The following is a 19530-nucleotide window of genomic DNA, read 5'->3' on the forward strand; positions in this document are numbered from 1 at the left end:
ATTTGGGTGAAGACGACGTGATAAATTCTAATCTAATATACACTGCTTGGAAAGAATTCAACGGACACCATAGTGTGAGGAACAAACAGCCGTGAGTGATGTAGGGCCTCCTTTCGCTGCGATGACTGCAGAAGTCCTATGAGGCATGCTTTCCACAAGCCCACTATAGCAATCAATGGAAATTTGGACCATTCTTATTGAAGACATATAATGAGGTCCTGGAGTGTTGTAGGGCAGACGTCACATTTAACTTCACATCATTCTGTAGATGAGATTATCATACACACACACACACACACACACACACACACACACACACACACACACACACACACACACACACACACACACACACACACACACACACACACACACACACACACACACACACACACACACACACACACACACACACACACAATCAAAACTAATTACAAGAAGGATACCATGACGATATTGTAATTACTTAAGTTTGTAATGTTATATATATGGATAAAAACGGAAATTAATAAAGAATGATATAAACGACTCTCTCTCTCTCTCTCTCTCTCTCTCTTTCTTCAATGAATATAAGTGGTGGCTAAAATCAGCATTTCCTACGTTTAAAACACGAGACGAGACAAACATACAGAAGAATTCGTAGCGAGCGAGCGAGGATGTTTGTTCTCCTTGAGCACGCCTGAGTGTCTATCATAGGGGAGGATGTTTTGCACGAGACAGCGTGATAGGCTTCACGCACGCAACTCCAAGTTATCATCGTTTGTCATGGGAAAGAAGTGTGAATGTCAGATGGAAAAAAGAAGAAAACTGTGATTCCCATCTCTCATCTCAGTGGCACCGATGCATTCTCGCGCGGAGATAATTTAGACAAATCACGTGACCTGGGTGACCAGGCTTCATAGTGGCTGACAGGCAGGGAAATTTGGAGACAGCAACTGGAACGTGATGCTCACGGACAAACTTTCTCTCCAAGGCGTCTACGTTGACGACCGTATCACACTTTTCCGATTTCAACTCAGCAGACGAAGGACGTTAAATGACAGCACAAAAGGAAGCCTATCATCCGAGAAGAGCTGATTCCGTGTACAAACTAAATATAGAAGTGTGGGGAAATCGAGTCTCCTTTGTTTGGATTTCTGATAACGCCTGTACTTGACTGCAGTAGAAGCCAACTTCCACGCAAGTCTGTTTGTTAAATCACAGCTGATGATTTTCTACCATGCACACTTTTAATTGGACTCTTATTTGACAAAGTCTTGTTAAAGTGTTCCTAATTCAATTATTGAAAGAAAGAGAAATAAAAAAAAAAACGAAGTCAGCAGAGTAGATTGTAACGTCATTGCTAATGTGCGTCAGCGAAAGCTACAAAATGACTTGGAATGATACGTATTTGAAATATTATATGGAGCATTGTCTTACAATAAATACAGATTTTTGTAAAGAATATTAGTTATTCTTATGAAAAATTGATAATGACAAATAAATAATTAAAAAAAAATTGTTTGGCAAATAAAAGAAAAGTAGAAATTTGAATGCTACAGTTTCTGTGAGAATAATTTTCGACTGGGTTCGAAACCCTTTAGGGAATCAGGCGTTTTAAGATTAAGACTGATAAATGGGTATTTTGATATACCATAGTCTCTTAAAAATAATAAACAACAATGAACATTTATTTATTTTAATGTTATTATCAAATAGCTAAAATAATTGTCCTCTAAAATATACGATGATAATATTTTACGCACACATTACTTACTTAGTGACATTCCAGAGAGATCCACATTTTAGAACATACACATTCTCATCACTCTCCTGAAAATAAACAAAAAAGGTGATATTCAAAACTCACTTATTAAACTAATTGCAAAAAATCGTTTTCTTCAATATTAATCATTGTATAGAAATAATGGTGCATTTAAAACTCTTTTTCGTTTCTCTATCATTAAGAAATAAAACATTTAAAAAGCGTTTTGCAGTTTTTTTAAAAGACAGAAAAACTGTATTTGTAAACATACGTTGATGTTTACAATGATCAGTGTATAAATTCACACATAGCTTCTACTAATGAAAGCTCTACCAATTTTACCTTGCAACCAAGCCCACTCTACACACCACATATACATTCCCACCCACTCACTCATACCAAGAAACATCCATCATCACAGATTCAAAGGAAGCTTGGTAAGTACGGTCGAACATCAATAGCACCGTTCAAGTGTTGTGCATTAGGAGTTACTTTTGGCTAAAATGTCAAACAATATTATTAATCAGACAGCCTTAGGCATTTAATGGAAGGTGTTCGACAAAATTATTAGGAAAGTGATATATGCAGGCAGGGGTTTTTCCTCCCGTCACAACTCTGATCCAGTGCACACTACGTTACTTGTGCAACAGTTTTTGTTCAAGACCAACATAAATGTTGGTTTCTTAATTTTAAGGGATTCTCTTTAAGGTAGGAAGGGTAGAGTCCCCTGATTAGAGGGATTCAAGACGAATTAATACAGCCAGAAAGACACTAATCTGCTGCATCTCTAAGGGTAATTTTCATGCCTATAGTCCTGTGTGTTCAAGAGAAAATTTACAGTTTTGCGCAACGAAAAACTGAAATTTCCTGGAGAGAAACCTTCCCTATGAGACCGGATAACTTACCTTGATTGTATAGACCTGATAAACGTTCCTCACATCATAGATGAAGTTCGAACCCAGGTCTTTCCAACCAAAGGTTTCGATTTGCCACCCTATATATCCCAACCGCTCTATGCACACTCTATTACACTAGATACTAAGATGAAATTATATATATATATATATATATATACAGGGTGTTCGGGATAAATTTGACATATTTATAATTAATTATATTTTTCCGTAAGTTACATGTATTAACACACACTTCTCTTCATTTAAAAGTTTGGACCCTTCTTCATTCATATACAAGATGTCAGAAAGGATGGATAGCTGGAACCCACCTGAATCATGGAAGAGAATAACTTGTATCATGATGATTCGTGCCCGCCATCAAAATAAGGATATTACGACTGCTGCCCAATGCTCCCTGAATACAGTAAAAACAATCAGGCATGAACTAGAGACTTGCAATGGTGACTACGAGGATGTAGCAAGAAGAAAGATCCCTAGCAGACGATCTGATTGCGTTCGTACAGCAGAATTCCTCGCAAATCTGCAGGAACAGGTGTTGAAGAACCCTGGCATTGGAATTCGGGCTTTGTTCGTGGAGTTGCTAACTGTAGTCAAGCCCTGGATAACAAGGGTAGCCAATGGTAGGCCGTATGTATGGCAGCAGAATTCGGCCCCTTGCCACACCTCTGGGAAAAGTCAAAAATGGTTGTCTGAAAATTTCTACGACTTCACCAGTCCAAATGTTTGGCCTCCAAACTCCCCAGACCTTAACCCCATGGATTATTTTGTATGGGGCGCAGTTGAAAAAGACACCAATCGCACTTCCAGTAATACAAAAGCCCAGTTAATGGATAAAATTAAAACAGTTTTTGCGGCCCTTCCCAGGGAGACTGTAGCATCAGCTTGTTCGAGGTTCCGAAGCAGAATTGAAGCTGTGATCGATGCTAATGGTGGTTATTTTGAGTAAATCTTGTTGATAGTATTGTAATTAACTCTGCCTGTAATGTTTTTTTGTCAATTCATTAAATTTAATAGATACAAAGAAGATTTTCTTTTTCCTTACGAAACTGTCAAATTTATCCCGAACACCCTGTATATGCGTTAAAAATACCAAGCAATTTTAAACCTGGTTTTTACTCCATTTCCCAAGTAAGCAAACAGACAAACAAGTCAAGTTTGCACCTGCAAGTGTTGCAAGTCTAGCTGATCCTACAGGTAGTGCAAGACCAAGGAAGCTCGTGGCAAAGGTGGCATAAGATCTGATCACTAATCTTAATATTTACCCTTAATGCCAAAACCCATCTCCTCTCGGAGATGGGTTTTGTATTATATGTTTTGTATTAAAGGCAAGGGGGCCACTACCCAGACCGGTTTCGACTTTTATTGAGGTGTATTTAAGTAAAGACCTCTCTAAAAATTAGGACGATCCCTAGACCACTCAATAGTGGCCGAAAGACCGTCCAACTCGGCGTTGTTCCACTCAGTGACAGACTCCCGTCATCGAGAAGAACTTCTCTGCGTTGGCTCTACCCAGTGGCAGGCTCACCCCACCACCAGCCAGGTGGTGGGGTGAGCAATTTTAAATACCAAGCAATTTTAAACCTGGTTTGTTTGTCTGTTTGCTTACTTGGGAAATGGAGTAAAATCAGGTTTAAAATTGCTTGGTATTTTTAACATTTATTATACCCAAGGTAAAAATACTTTCTACATTTATATATCCTCCTGAGATTTTTATTTAATAAGGTTAAAACACCTTATGGTAACTTGTTCTGGTAAAATACTTATAAGCTCTGTATTACTAAAATCTTGGTATTTCTGGCCTGGCTCCCACTGATGAGACCTCAATAAAGGTCGAAACCGGTCTGGATGGTGGCCCCCTTGCCTTTAATACAAAACATCATACATCTCCTCTCGGAGATGGGTTTTGGCATTAAGGGTAAATATTAAGATTAGTGATCAGAGCTTATGCCACCTTTGGTCTTGCACTACCTGTAGGATCAACTAGACTTGCAACACTTGCAGGTGCAAACTTGACTTGTTTGTCTGTTTGCTTACTTGGGAAATGGAGTAAAACCAGGTTTAAAATTGCTTGGTATTTTTAACATTTATTATACCCAAGGTAAAATACTTTCTATATATATATATATGTTAAAGATACCAAGCTATGTTACATATAAACCTGGTTTTAATCCATTTCCCAAGTAAGCAAACAGACAAACAGGTCAAGTTTGCGTCTGCAAGTAGTGCAAGTCTGAGACAACTCGTGGTAAAGGTGGAATAAGCTCTGATCACTGTTCTTGGTATTTACCCTTAATGCAAGGCACATCTCCTTGAGGGGATGTATGATGCTATGAATTAAAGGCAAGGGGCCACTACCCAGACCGGTTTCTACCTTTATTGAGGTCTCATCAGTGGGAGCCAGGCTTAGAAATGCTAAATACTAAAATAGGAAAGTGATATATGCAGAAATACTAAAATAGCTTGGTACCTTTAACGTATATTATAGCCAAGGTAAAAAACTTTCTACATCTATCTCTCATCCTGAGCTTTTTATATTTAATAAGGTCAAAGCACCTTATGGTAACTTGTTTTGGTAAAATATTTATAAGCTCTGTGTTACTTTTTACCAGGTTTATATTTAAAATTGCTTGGTATCTTTAACGTATGTTATACCCAAGGTAAAAAACTTTCTACATATTTTATATGTAGAAAGTTTATATATATATATATATATATATATATATATATATATATATATATATATATATATATATATATATATATATATATATATATATATATATATATATATATATATATATGGCCCAAACGTGAGGGGATGGTAGTACTCACCGAAACCAGCAATATTCGTCATAGAATATGCGGCCGCAAAAGCAGTGAGGAGTCGGAAATGAAGGACAAACAACACGGGTTTCCAGAGTCACATTTATTGGAGATAATTGCAACAAATGCTCAAAGTCCGTCCAACAACGTTGATACATGAGGCACAACTACGGAGTAGTGATTGGCGTACCTGCTCGTAATCACCGGGCTTGTCGCGCAGATCGCCGGCTGCGACGGACAGGCGGGCGTCTGCGCCCCCTACCGGCACCGGGCTGCGTTTGCCGCCGCATATTCTATGATGATTATTGGTGGTTTCGGTGTGTACTACCATCCCCTCACGTTTGGGCCATGAATATATATATATATATATATATATATACAGGGTGTTCGGGATAAATTTGACATATTTATAATTAATTATATTTTTCCGTAAGTTACATGTATTAACACACACTTCTCTTCATTTAAAAGTTTGGACCCTTCTTCATTCATATACAAGATGTCAGAAAGGATGGATAGCTGGAACCCACCTGAATCATGGAAGAGAATAACTTGTATCATGATGATTCGTGCCCGCCATCAAAATAAGGATATTACGACTGCTGCCCAATGCTCCCTGAATACAGTAAAAACAATCAGGCATGAACTAGAGACTTGCAATGGTGACTACGAGGATGTAGCAAGAAGAAAGATCCCTAGCAGACGATCTGATTGCGTTCGTACAGCAGAATTCCTCGCAAATCTGCAGGAACAGGTGTTGAAGAACCCTGGCATTGGAATTCGGGCTTTGTTCGTGGAGTTGCTAACTGTAGTCAAGCCCTGGATAATAAGGGTAGCCAATGGTAGGCCGTATGTATGGCAGCAGGATTGGGCCCCTTGCCACACCTCTGGGAAAAGTCAAAAATGGTTGTCTGAAAATTTCTACGACTTCACCAGTCCAAATGTTTGGCCTCCAAACTCCCCAGACCTTAACCCCATGGATTATTTTGTATGGGGCGCAGTTGAAAAAGACACCAATCGCACTTCCAGTAATACAAAAGCCCAGTTAATGGATAAAATTAAAACAGTTTTTGCGGCCCTTCCCAGGGAGACTGTAGCATCAGCTTGTTCGAGGTTCCGAAGCAGAATTGAAGCTGTGATCGATGCTAATGGTGGTTATTTTGAGTAAATCTTGTTGATAGTATTGTAATTAACTCTGCCTGTAATGTTTTTTTGTCAATTCATTAAATTTAATAGATACAAAGAAGATTTTCTTTTTCCTTACGAAACTGTCAAATTTATCCCGTACACCCTGTATATATATATATATATATAATTTCTGTGAATAATATCATGAATTTACTCCAAACGATAGTATCTTACTCTTAGTGGAAGAATAAAACAGTCCATTGTACATTTTTACATTGGACAAATGTATTCATTGTACATTTGTTACTCCAATTTTTGATGTAACAAAAGTTGATTATATCTCTTAGATACCTCTTGAAATGGTTACGTCTAGAAGCAGAGTTAGTGGTACTGAAAAAATTGCAAGAGAAGTTGTAGACATTATATGATATACAATCGCACGCTTTAGTGTTTCAAAACCAGTTCATTTTGCTCATTTCACCGCTTCTCGTCTTCGGTCATGCTTACATTACAGTTTCCATTCTTATGGGTATACCGTCAACTAAATTTTGATAAACAACAACAACAGTTGATTATAACAGCTGCTATAACTAAACAACCTGCTGATTAGAATAATGTATTTTGATTCGTCATTTGCATAACACAGGTCAATGTTTTCTTTCTATTTATGGCGAGCCTTGCATCACAACCTTGTGATATTTGATTGTAAGCAACATGATTTTTGATTGATTTCATCGTTGTTTCTGTACATTTGTAAGGAATGTGACTTCGCAACGCAGTGTATATATACGCAGGCCAGAAATAGTATCAGAAAACATTACTTGACCTCTGAAGAATGAAATTCTTCAGAGGGAGAGTCTTAGAATGAAATATTATTATACATATTTTTTTCTAAACTTGTAGACTCGTATTGTATCCATAGGATATAGAGAGGAAATTCAGAAGGACGTTAAACTTTTATAGGTTTCAGTTGCTGCTGCATTCATTCATGATGAAGGTACTGTAAAATTATCATATGTAACAATTCTTCCAGAAACAAATAATGTATTAACTAAATTAAAGACTTACATATCGACGCTTCGCTCTCTCAAACTAGCATCATCTTGGCCAGTGATGGCGAACCTATGACACGTGTGTCAGCACTGACACACTTGAGGGTTTCAGGTGACACACCTTGGATGTTGAAAAATATTGGTATTCTGATGAAAAAACTGCGATAAATCGTGTAAGATCGCACTCAGTTAAGGCGAAGGTAGGTTTCGGTTCATTGAACGAATTATATTTTATAGCTAGCCTATTTCTATTTTATTTTGTAGTTAGAGCTAAAGCTCTTCTAATAATTTTCTCTTCTACATACTCTTGTGAAACTCTATTTTCTGCCTTAAATAATATCAAATCTAAAGGGAAAAATAGATTGAGCAATGCTGCAAGCGCTGCCTGTCTATATATCCCTTCTATAAAGCAACTTTCTACCAGTACTCAGCAACAGAAAAGACATTAAATGTAATGTAAGTTTGTAATTTCAGTTTATTAAATTAATTGTATAATACGAATTCATAGATTTTATATCAATGTCCTATTAAATAAATAGCCTAATATGATATGTATAAATCACCATCTACGATTATGTAGTTAAATTTATAATGCATGTATGCAAGTGGCACATCAACAACGTCAGTATTTAAAAAAAAAGATGTTTGACACACCTGGGTAAAAAGGTTCGCCATCACTGATCTAGGCGTTAGAATGAAGCACTTTTAATAAAGATTTGCAGAGTCACGTGCAAGGAAGCCGGAGGCAAGAGTTTAGATCTGTGCAGTGATCCTCACTAATTAAGGTTGAGACAGTACGCAATAGCGGTTATTAAAGCATGCAATATCAGTAGCTTATCCATTTTGAAAGTTCTCATTAAAAGGTCACCCTATTGAAGGACTATATTATCCAGAATCAACTGCATAAGTAACAAAATGCCTATTAAAACCCAGAAAGGTAACACTTAGAGGCAAACGATTGACAAATACGAAAATAGCGGTATAAAGACTGATAGAAACCATCAACTGGATAATAATTGAAAACCTTTGCAAGAGCTATACAAAGTCTTCACTCAAGGCTGCCTGCACATAAACCAAATATGAGCACCTGGTACCAAAATTGGTACCAGGTGCTCATATTTGGCTAAAACTTGTGTGTGTGTGTGTGTGTGTGTGTGTGTGTGTGTGTGTGTGTGTGTGTGTGTGTGTGTGTGTGTGTGTGTGTGTGTGTGTGTGTGTGAACCATACAACACAAGTCAGTAACATGCAATGAGCGATTATTTTCTGATAAGATGAAGAAATGTGGGTGTAGAGGAGGTCTAAGGAATTTCTTTGTTTACTTGTTTTTTGTTTTTGTCCTGATTTCCTTTTATTTATTGACTTCCTTATTCCCTCGTTTATTTTAGATTTTTTCGTATAGGATAAGTTTCTCTGCTTTAACAATGCCTACATAGGCTTCTTTTCATCTAGAACCAATTCATTTCTAAGTCTGAAGCTATAAGGATATTTGTAGATTAGTTGGAGAGCGAAGTACTCGTTTATTAGTGGTGAATTAGCGGGTCCCAAATGTAGACAAGCCCATCCGAGGATGCAATTAACATTAAGAGACTTAACCACGTCTCCATAGCCTTAGTTGCTTTGACCGCTTTTGCAACCAACCGAAGTTAGCATAACTTAAATTTCAAACTATGTACCTACTTTGCAACTCTCAGAGGCACGAGTGGAGATTCTCTTCCTTTTGCTGTAGTGGGATAACGCAAACTGGTTACTTCTTGAGTAAACCGCTCCTTAAACGATATACACCTAAATTAGTAAACAAAAATTTCGCTCTCCAACTAATGGTACAGAAGTAAATATATTTCTCAACTGTTTACCTTCGTGGTCTGAACTTCCTCTATAAGTAATACATCTAGACCAACTTGATTTGTGTTGGCGTATGCCACCTTAAATATATTAATCCTTATGAATGTATTAATTCCCTAAGTTTTCCTGTTTCCTGAAATTGAACTTGAAGGTTTGTTGATAACAGCGATAAAATTGATTGCATGCATAATGATACATCACTCCACTATAAACATATTTGACATTAGTTAAATAATTAAAAATACATTCAATTCAGATGAATCACCTTGTGGCAATTTGTGCACCTCAGAATCAAAAAATTACAATAACCAAAGAAAATGGGTTGAATGATTTGCAATTCTAACATAGAAAATAATTATTAGAAAATATGAATTAGCATCATCTAAATCTACGTACTTTGTAGATTATATAACCATGCAAACACATAAAATGTAATATAAATTACACGAAAACTGTTATTTGAAAACGTTCACAAAATTAAAATAATTTTAACGTGGTTCAAAATATTAGAATGTTTTAAAATTTTCCGATTGGTTTTGCTGATAGTATAGAAATAGCATATATTTCAGTAGCTGCGGGACAGATTGCTGTGTGAGGAATAGTTTGCACGTGGATTTCAGTTAATCATTTACTAAACATGGGTCGAACGAATGACATATCGAAGCTAAGAGGTTTCGTATGGTATGTCTACACAAAGAAGGCCAAACTTAACAGTTTAATTGCTAAGGAATCGGAAATGTTCTCAAGCAAGCATGAGTAGAGTGTTGAGACAGTATTCTAATAACCGGAGTGTTATTAATAATCGTTACAATAGCGGTCGAAAGGTAATAACTACATCAAGAGATGAGAGAAGGTTCAACTAAGAATATCGTGAAGAAAAACTGCTTCTGAAGTGTAAGGTATTTTCACAGGAGATGGAAGGAATTAGGTATGAATGTGTCTAAATCTACGACTTCACAAATTGGGTTTTAAATCATCTGTGCCTAATACGAAGCCACTTATGACTTCCAATCAAAAGGCAGCTAAAGTGCGATGTTGTAAGCAAAGACTGTGGTCAAGAGAACTGTAAAAAGCTACTCTTTAGCGATGAATTAATTTTTGTGTGTCCCATGGTCTTCAAGGATAAGTGTTTGGTGTTTTAAGCAAGAAGCATTTGATGAAAAATTTGTTCGGTGATATTTGCAACCTCTGTCATGGTATGAGCTTGTATGACCGCAGAGAGTACAGGTAGGCTTTATTGTGTACGAAAGAGTCAATTCCAAAGTATACCAAGAAATTCTCGAGCACTTTATATTACCAGAAGATTTATGTGATGGCGATTTTCTTTTACAGCAATATTCAGCTTCTTGTTCCACTTCCAAGAACACTACTAGATGGTCAAAGAAAGGCAGGGAAATCAATGTGATTCCTTGGCCGGCAAACTCACCAAATTTAAACCTCGTTGAGAATTTGTGGAGAATTATGAAGAAACGTCTTCAAGAAGTTGTCCCCAAGAGACAAAAAATGAAGTTGCTTCTAGTCTGCGGACCATATGGGCATGTTTTGATTAAAAAACGACTGTGAACCGCTAGTAAATAATATGCACAACCGTTTATGAACGGTCATAAAAGCTAAGAGGGATGCAACAAAGTACTAATTATCGTAGTTTCCCTTTGACTAATTTTTGTGCATTGATTTTCGCATTATTCTAATATTTTGAACCACGTTAAAATTATTCTAATTCTGTGATGTTCTCAAACGATAGTTTTCTTATAATTTATATTACATTTTATGTGTTTACATGGTTATATAATCTACAAAGTGCCTAGATTTAGATGATGATGGTGATTCATATTTGCTAATAATTATTTTCTATACAATAAATTAAAATTGCAAATCATTCAACACATTTTCTTTGATTATTCTAATTTTTGACTCGGAGGTGTATAACTGAAGATTTCGAGTTGGAAACGGGTACACATTTAAATTTTCGAATCGCGTGCAGAGGGGGGGGGTTACGTGGTAGCATATAACGGGATAAAAGGCAAAAGGCTGCGCTAAGCGAACTGTGTTTGAAGAAAGAACTTTTTGTAAAGGAATAAAGTTGCAATTTGGATGGCTTGTAATGTCTGAATTACATCATCTAGATGATTTCACCCGTGAAAAATTATTGGAAAATTTGAAGAGACCGCAGAAGTATTGATATTGACAGAGAATTTAGAATCTTACAAAGCGTTGTATCCAGGCTCTAGGCAGTGATTCAGACCAATGGAATATGTTCCAGACGTGAAGAAAGATTTTTGGTTATAACACCAAAACGTAATCGATGCACCACGGCAGATCAGCTTGCAAGTCGGCTCCATTAAAGCACAGGTACGTCTCTTGACAAACTGTGGCAAGACGTCTGAGATAAGTACGCCTGTACGTCCGAAGGCCTGTAGTCTGCGTCTCTTTACCACAGCTCATAGTAAAACAAGTTTTCAGTGGTGGCGTTGTATCCTTAAAATTTGGACAAGACACCAATGGGCTAATCTACTCTTTACAGATGAGAGTCGTTTTAGTTTTTCCTCCGATTCTAGACGACACTTGATCTGACGTGAACGTGGTACTGCTTACCATCGCGAGAATGCTCTTGAAAAGGATAGGTACCGCGGTGCTGGCTGTTATGGTGTGGGGAGGCATTATGCTTAATGGACCCACCGAGCTGCAAGTGCGTAAAAAGTGACTGTGACTGGTAAACGATATTGTAATGAAGTTCTTCGACGTCATGTTCGATTGTTCTGTGATGCTGTAGGCGAAGAATTCCTTTTTATAGATGACAATGACATACCACATCGTACACGAGCAGTGAAAATACTAGATACTTGTGGAGACCGAAGATATTAATCGAATCGTATGGCCGCACGCTCCCCAGATTTCTACCCCATAGAACACGTTTGGGACACAATAGGGAGATGCATTGCTACTCGAAATTCCCGTCCAGAAAACAAACAAGCTTTATCCTTCCTCTGAAGGAGTAGTTGGCCAGTTTGCCTCAAGAACTCCTGAATCACTTGGTGCTAAGCTTGGAACGACGTTGTGAGAAATACATCGAGAAGTTCGTGGTGGACATATTCCATGTTGAAATATTTCTTCGCATAATTTTTTGTAAGGACTGTACATTAATTCTTTAACTACGTCCTTAGGAAATTTCTAACGTTTCTCAAAAACGTACTGGAATTTAATTTGTACGAAACTTTTAACATATTTTTGTGTAATATCATTTATTAGTAGGCTAGCAATAAATTTATGTCCATATTTGGCTGTACTACTCATGAAAAATATTTCATATACAGTTAAAAATTTAATATCGTCCTTAGCTTTTGAACACCATTGTACGTATTACATACCATTACCTCTATAAAAACTATAAATGCCGATCAACAATGGGGCTTTCTTTGATAGCATTAAAGCAATTTGCATAAACCTCGTTATGCGAATTCGAATCTCTTTTTTTAAAGAGTAAATAAAGTAATTAATGGTAATCTGTTCCAGTGAATTATGCATTTAATTTCTGTTTCAATCCCTTAAAAATTCAATAAAAGAATTTTTGAAGTTATTAATAACAGTAAATTTTTACTCAACTGAAAATAATTATTAAATTATTTCTCTAATTGTTAACTGAATTGCCAGTAAAGCATTCATTGTCTGTCTTCAGATAACAATGGACTCTCTGACGTCAGCCTTTTGCTACCAACACAGCAGGAAATATTCAAGGCCACCGATATTATTGCCAACATTGAACGTCCTATGTTGCAAGTTTGTTTGTTGAAGCTTATCCTCTGGGTCATACTTTCGCAAGTACCTTAGTATCGTAAAAGAGTGTGGTGCCCAAAGGTTAGATAACCTCACTCTCTCATGGAGAAAAGAGTTTTACTGCTCTAATAATCATAGCCATTGCATCATCGCAACTCGGAAAAGCACGCGCGCACACACACACACAAAAAAAGAATAAATCTTGATATGATTTATCGCTGTTATTTATCGATTTTGTCAAAGCACTCTTAAACTGTTCGCTTCATCTGTTTACAAACCTTACATTGTCATATCAAAACTCTGTTTTTTCTTCCCTTTCACTGTGACGTAAGCAATGACGTAAATCGCTCACAGCTATGCAGCTTTACGTAAATCGGTATACTGGAATTACACACACTTTTAAGAGCGTTGTCACTTCTTTATTTATAGCCAACGTCACAAAGTTCCAACTTAACTGACGTGTGAATTGTGTCTGCACCGCTCGACGCCAGGTATCAATTATGAACAAATGGATCACTAGTGACGTAGTCTTCACGGCAGTTAATAATACCCGTCGAAAAGGTCAGAGAAATCAGTTCTGTGTTTGCTTTTAGCAAGTCTGGAAGCTACGACAAAAATAAAAATCCATACTTTTTTTTTTTTTTTCAGCAAAACTCTATTGTTACCGGTTTTGTGGTCTGTTGTCGAGCTATATGCGCTGATAGCAGATGTATGTGACAATACTCTATGATAGACTGTTTCTTTTACAGTGGAGTTTTACGCATCCGCCACCTGCTGGAGATAAGCAATAAACCATGAGTAACTACATTAATGTATTCTTAAAGCGATGAAGTTTTTACTGACCCACAATCGACTACCGCCTTAGTTAAAGATAATTAAAGGCTTTTTTTTTGTTGTAATTTTGAATTTTTGTAATATTTTATGCTACAGACGTGAACATTCATCACTGTAGATGACAAAAAAGAAATCGGGTTTGACGACTGCATATTAATTGTTCTTTAATTATTTATGAAAAATAAAGTGCTCAGTTAACGCTAGCGAATATTATTTTAGGTTATTTCACATTTAATACAAAAAAAAAAAGAAAAAAAAGTCAAAGTGAGGACTTCAATTTTTATACAAACACACTGACCTTTTTCATACGTAGATTGACTTCAAAGGCGGCTGGAGATTGGTCCAGAAACAGGTCAAAGGGCGGTATACTTGTTGCAACTGCAATGTCACTGTTCATTATGATATTTGGCGCATTTAGCAGTCCATCCACACCCCGAATCCACAGTAAAGCGTAGGCTGCTGTCTCCAAACTATAATCTGAAATAAACGACACAATAATATGTGCATATAAATGGATGTAGTTCGTACTTATAAGATCTCTCTAAAGAAATTATTTTCAAGCCCAACCAATTTCTTAGTCACTTTTAACATATTCATATATCGCCATGCTTATCACAACACCTCATACCGAGATAAATATTAAAATTTGGTAAACTAAATAATTGAAGTATGCATAACAACCTGTTTCTTCCATATTAGTAGGATATAATCAACATATCCTAGAGAACTAGCAACTAGTTATAGTAACAAGGTATTAGCATAGAAATTGCTTCTATGGTTATCAACTGTGAACACCCGCACACATCGTATGTCACTTCTCATAATTACATGCATTTAATAAGTAGTCCTCGATTATACACAACATACAGCAATCTTGCACTATGAATAATGTATAGCCCGTGCACTGATCATTTATGTGCACACACTTACTGCCCTTGGGCTGGATTTAGGCACACATCTGCTTTTATTTGACCCAAGAATAATATGACCTAACCTATTTCTGTGATGCACAGATATATGTGATCCAAACGACTTCGGAGGGATTAATTTCTCTCTCTCTCTCTCTCTCTCTCTCTATCTATCTATCTATCTATCCATCTAAGTAAAATCCAAGTAAGATCCAAGTAAAGATCCAAGTAAAATCACCTCTGAAATCCTACAATACTACAAGCATGCATACAGCACTGCAGGAACATCCCATCATGCCATTCACGAAATGCTGAAAGAAACAAAAAAAAAAAAAATCTCTGCAACAGATCGGAACCACTTAGAAAACAAAATCACGCTAGATGAACTGAAAACCGCATGAATATCGTTGCCAAATAACAAATCTCCTGGCCTTGATGGTCTCACGTCAGAGTTTTTCTGAGTCTTCTGGGATCAACTCGGACCACTTCTCCTCAAAACACTGCAAGAAGCCTACATCAATGGCCTCCTACAATCCGTCACGACCTCAGTAGCGCGATTGATACCAAAGAAGGAAGACCACACGGATATCCGAAACTGGCGTCCAATCTACCTAATTAATTCCGATTGCAAAATCATTTCCAAAGTTATAGCAAACCGAATAAAGCCAACACTGGCTGAAGTTATTGGCCAACATCAAACATACTCAGTCTCAGGAAGATCAATACATGATAACCTCCATTTAATAAGAGATCTCATCCACATCGCAAACAGCCAACACGAAAACCTAGCACTCTTCAGTCTTGATCAGAAGGCTTTTGACAGGGTAGAGCACGAGTACCTTTATGAAGGCTATGGTCCTCTCATCATTGAAACAGTGCAATTGCTTTACAGAGATGCACACTTCTGTTTAAAAATCAACAACAGGCTCACTCGCACTTTGTCATACTCTCGAGGGATCAAGCAAGGATGTCCCCTCTCCGGTCAGTTATACACACTGGTCATAGAACTCTTCTCAAAAAGAGTACACGACACCATCATCTCCAATCGAACCAGAATAATAGAGCCACATCAAAAAATTACCCTATCAGCATATGCTGATGACGTCACTGTAATAGTCCGAAATGAAGAAGAAATGACAGTAACCGAGGAAGCACACAGACTATATGCACAAGCCTCCGGGGCCAAATTAAATTCTGCTAAAACCACGGGCTTGTGGTCAGGCAGATGGAAGTCTAGAAATGATTCTCCGATCGAATGTACCTGGTCAAGCGAAGGACAAAGATATTTATGTGTACACCTTGGCAACACCAAAATATATAACACACTGAACTGGACACAGCTGCACAATCGTTTTAAACAGGTGCTAGGTAAATGGAACAGCGTTCGTTCCATGTCTTCACTTAGAGGAAGAGTACTAATAGTTAACCAGATGGCTGCGAGTGTCTTATGGCATACCCTCAAAGTACTCACACCTCCTGAAGAATTTCTCTACCACATTCAAAAGGAAATCAAACGTTTCCTCTGGAACAAAACTCACTGGACAACATATCCTCAACTCTGCAAGCCACTCAGCAAGGGAGATCAAGGCCTGATTTCCCTTGAAAACAAGATTAGATCCTTCAGGGTAATCCTCCTCCTAAAGACACTTCAATGCAATCACACTTATGTAACCACCTTCGATTGCATCACGAAATCATCCACTAGAGGACTTGCACTTTTCACAATTCTCCGAATGGCCAGTCCTGCACCATCTCCTCCTAAACTACCTCATTTTTACAAATATGCTCTACAGCGATGGAAAAACACAGGACTTCATCACACACTTACAGGATCAATATTAAAGATTATCTAAAAAATTAAATGAATTTGTTTTTATAAATAAAGACACGTGAAAATAATTTACAAAATGTAATTAAACTTCTAAATAAATATCAATAATTAAAATAATTTAAATATTTAAACTATAAATAAATAATTAATAACAATGCGTTATCGAATACAATTTTAAAAACTTTTGAAGCTTATGCTGCTCCCAAAGAAATATTTTCTTATAGCTTCAAGCAAAATTCTCACAGTGACAGTGATTTTCTTGCCGGTTTGGCTGTGTGAGTCTAACTTCAAGTTACCACAGTGCCACGATCAATCATGCCTTCCAACCAATAAAGTGTTCAGTGACGGCATCTTTCGAAATCTTTAGAATAAATTTGCTTTCTTGAGAATCTTGACACACCAGTGGAGAAGGAGGCCAAGTGATGTGACACCGCAGACAGGTCTACCTACTACTTTCCATAGCTTTGATATGGGAAAAGAGCCAAACCTCCTTTGGACTTTGCTTTTTGTCGATATGAATAAATAGCGTTCTTTGTTGTTTCTAAGAAAAGACTTAAATTCATAAAAAGAAATGAACTTTTCTCAATACTCGTAGGAATAGTTGCGTTCTACTAAAAAAGCATTGTGTAGAATAGAATCTCGAGAATTCTGAAAAATAACAGCTTCGTGAAGCAAATACTTAAAAGCTTGTGTGTATTTTTAAGAGGCTTGAAGATCTGCAAAGAATATTAAAAAATTAAAATGATCTCGAACCTTTAATTAAGCGCTTAAACAACTGTAAATCATGTCAAAGTTTTAGAAATGGAAAATCGCAGTTTGATAGAAGCATACAAAAACTACCGAATTGACAATGGTGATACTTGCATAGTTCGAAATCTCATCGGATTTTATTATCTCACGAAACACTTTTTAAAAGTATTTTCTGGTTAATTTCGTTAAATAAAATACAGAAAACAACGAATACAATTTCAGTTAATGAGGGAAATGAATCAATGGTATCTGTCAATTACAACCATTATGTAGAATATGTATATATATACTTGAAACTTTCTAATTTTTCTACCTCTAAACTACTTCGCCATTAAATCAACGTGTTAATATTCCTCAAAATGAACTCCTAATTTCGAGAGGATCAAGTGTTTCCATACTCCAAAGCATTATATTTTATTATACTTTATTAATAATTTCTTGGATAAGAGTAGCAGACAGTTACAACTTACCCATATGAAATATATCCGATGCATCTTCATATCTGGCAGTATGGACAGAAGACGAATTTAATTTGTGACTTAAAGCACTTCGGTTTTCTTTCCCTCGATATAAATGCATCACTGTAAACAAAATAGAAATCGGTTTGCAATAAATCTTTCAGCTGACAGCAATTTTTAATAACATAAGCTAATTGTAATTGTACTATTAATATGACAGAGGGAGATAAATATTAGTTATTGTTTTTAGGCTTAGTTTCCCACTTTCAGTATGTAGTGAGAGTAAGTGAAAATGCTTTGCAAATAGAAACGATAACACTTACATGCATGCAGGAGGAGTCTATTTTTAGAGGAATTCATTCCAAATTCTCTTAGTAAATAATATTTTTGATTTCGTAGTTTTTATCGATACTTTATTGATGCCTCATTCGATGAAAAGATGCCAATATTCCTTTTATGTAAGGTAAAGCAAGGAATTTCAGGCAAAAACAAACCACTGGGAATTAATTTATCTGTTTATCATCGTTAAAATGTATGACTTTCACCCACTACGTGTTCTTTATATAAATCAGTATTGAATAGCGAAATAGACATAAAATTACTCTTTGATTCTAATTTTTTTAATGTTAGAGAAGGATTGGCGTAAACTGATAACCATTCCTTACCAGCTTCCCTAAATAATGTAAACATAACAACATGTTTAACACCACCTTGAAGTTAGTAAGGTCTTTCGTTCTTACTATTGACAGTGTTTCGTTAAAAAAAAAGAGATCTCCCAGTACTTCTTTCAACGCAGTGTATGAAATGTTACACGAAAGAAAATCACTGTTTACGGCAAAGGGATCCGTCGAATTTTCTATTCAACAGTGCTGTTTAATTTAATTATATTTGACTATTAAGAAGCCTATAATTTGAAATAAAAAATCTAGTAATACTTTTATCTCTTAAGATGAGAATTATTCCAAATCATGATTCTAATATTACACGGAAATAAAGAACCCGATCTGGAACGTTCATAATTACATCAGCATTGTGGATAATCCTTGCGAAGTATTAAATTAGACGGCATCTCGGCCTGCGCCGAGATATACAGAGTGGCCCATAAGTCACGAAGAGGTTTAAAATGTGAATAACTTTTTCGATTTTATTTTTCATATATTCTAAGGAACATTTGAGTTAATAATGGAAAAGTTCACAACAACAACGAACCAAAATCGTGCGATTGTATTTTTGAAATCAGCATTCGATTATGTAATTTCGCTATCTGCAATTAATTGGCCCTCACGTTCTCCAGAGCTGACGACTCCCTACTTCTTCCTATGGAGAGTACTTGAAAGAAAAGGTGTATGAGTACAAGTCCCAGACGAACAACTGAAGGAGAAGATTCGAGCATGAATTAGGGCTCTGCAGCCAGAAACATTAACAGCCGTCATGGAACATACCGTAGAACGAACCCGTCTTCGTGAAGC

The 19530-nt window shown here is 36.6% G+C and overlaps 1 protein-coding gene across 1 annotated transcript in view; it reads right to left on the bottom strand.

Annotated features, from left to right (window-relative positions):
- LOC150106723 (adhesion G protein-coupled receptor L1-like) overlaps positions 1-19530 on the bottom strand; it is a 157219-nt gene that overhangs the window by 27833 nt on the left and 109856 nt on the right. Inside the window, exons 7-9 of the mRNA XM_090392666.1 lie at positions 18074-18184; positions 14413-14591; positions 1757-1812 (exon numbers count right to left, since the gene is read on the bottom strand). Coding sequence (XP_090248792.1) covers positions 1757-1812; positions 14413-14591; positions 18074-18184 — 346 coding nt within the window. The remainder of the gene's footprint in view (positions 1-1756; positions 1813-14412; positions 14592-18073; positions 18185-19530) is intronic.

This window comes from Typopeltis vanoorti, chromosome 5 (genome assembly GCF_054136105.1).
Source record: "Typopeltis vanoorti isolate ZY-2024b chromosome 5, IOZ_Tvanoo_1.0, whole genome shotgun sequence".
NCBI classification, from domain to species: Eukaryota; Metazoa; Arthropoda; class Arachnida; order Uropygi; family Thelyphonidae; genus Typopeltis; species Typopeltis vanoorti.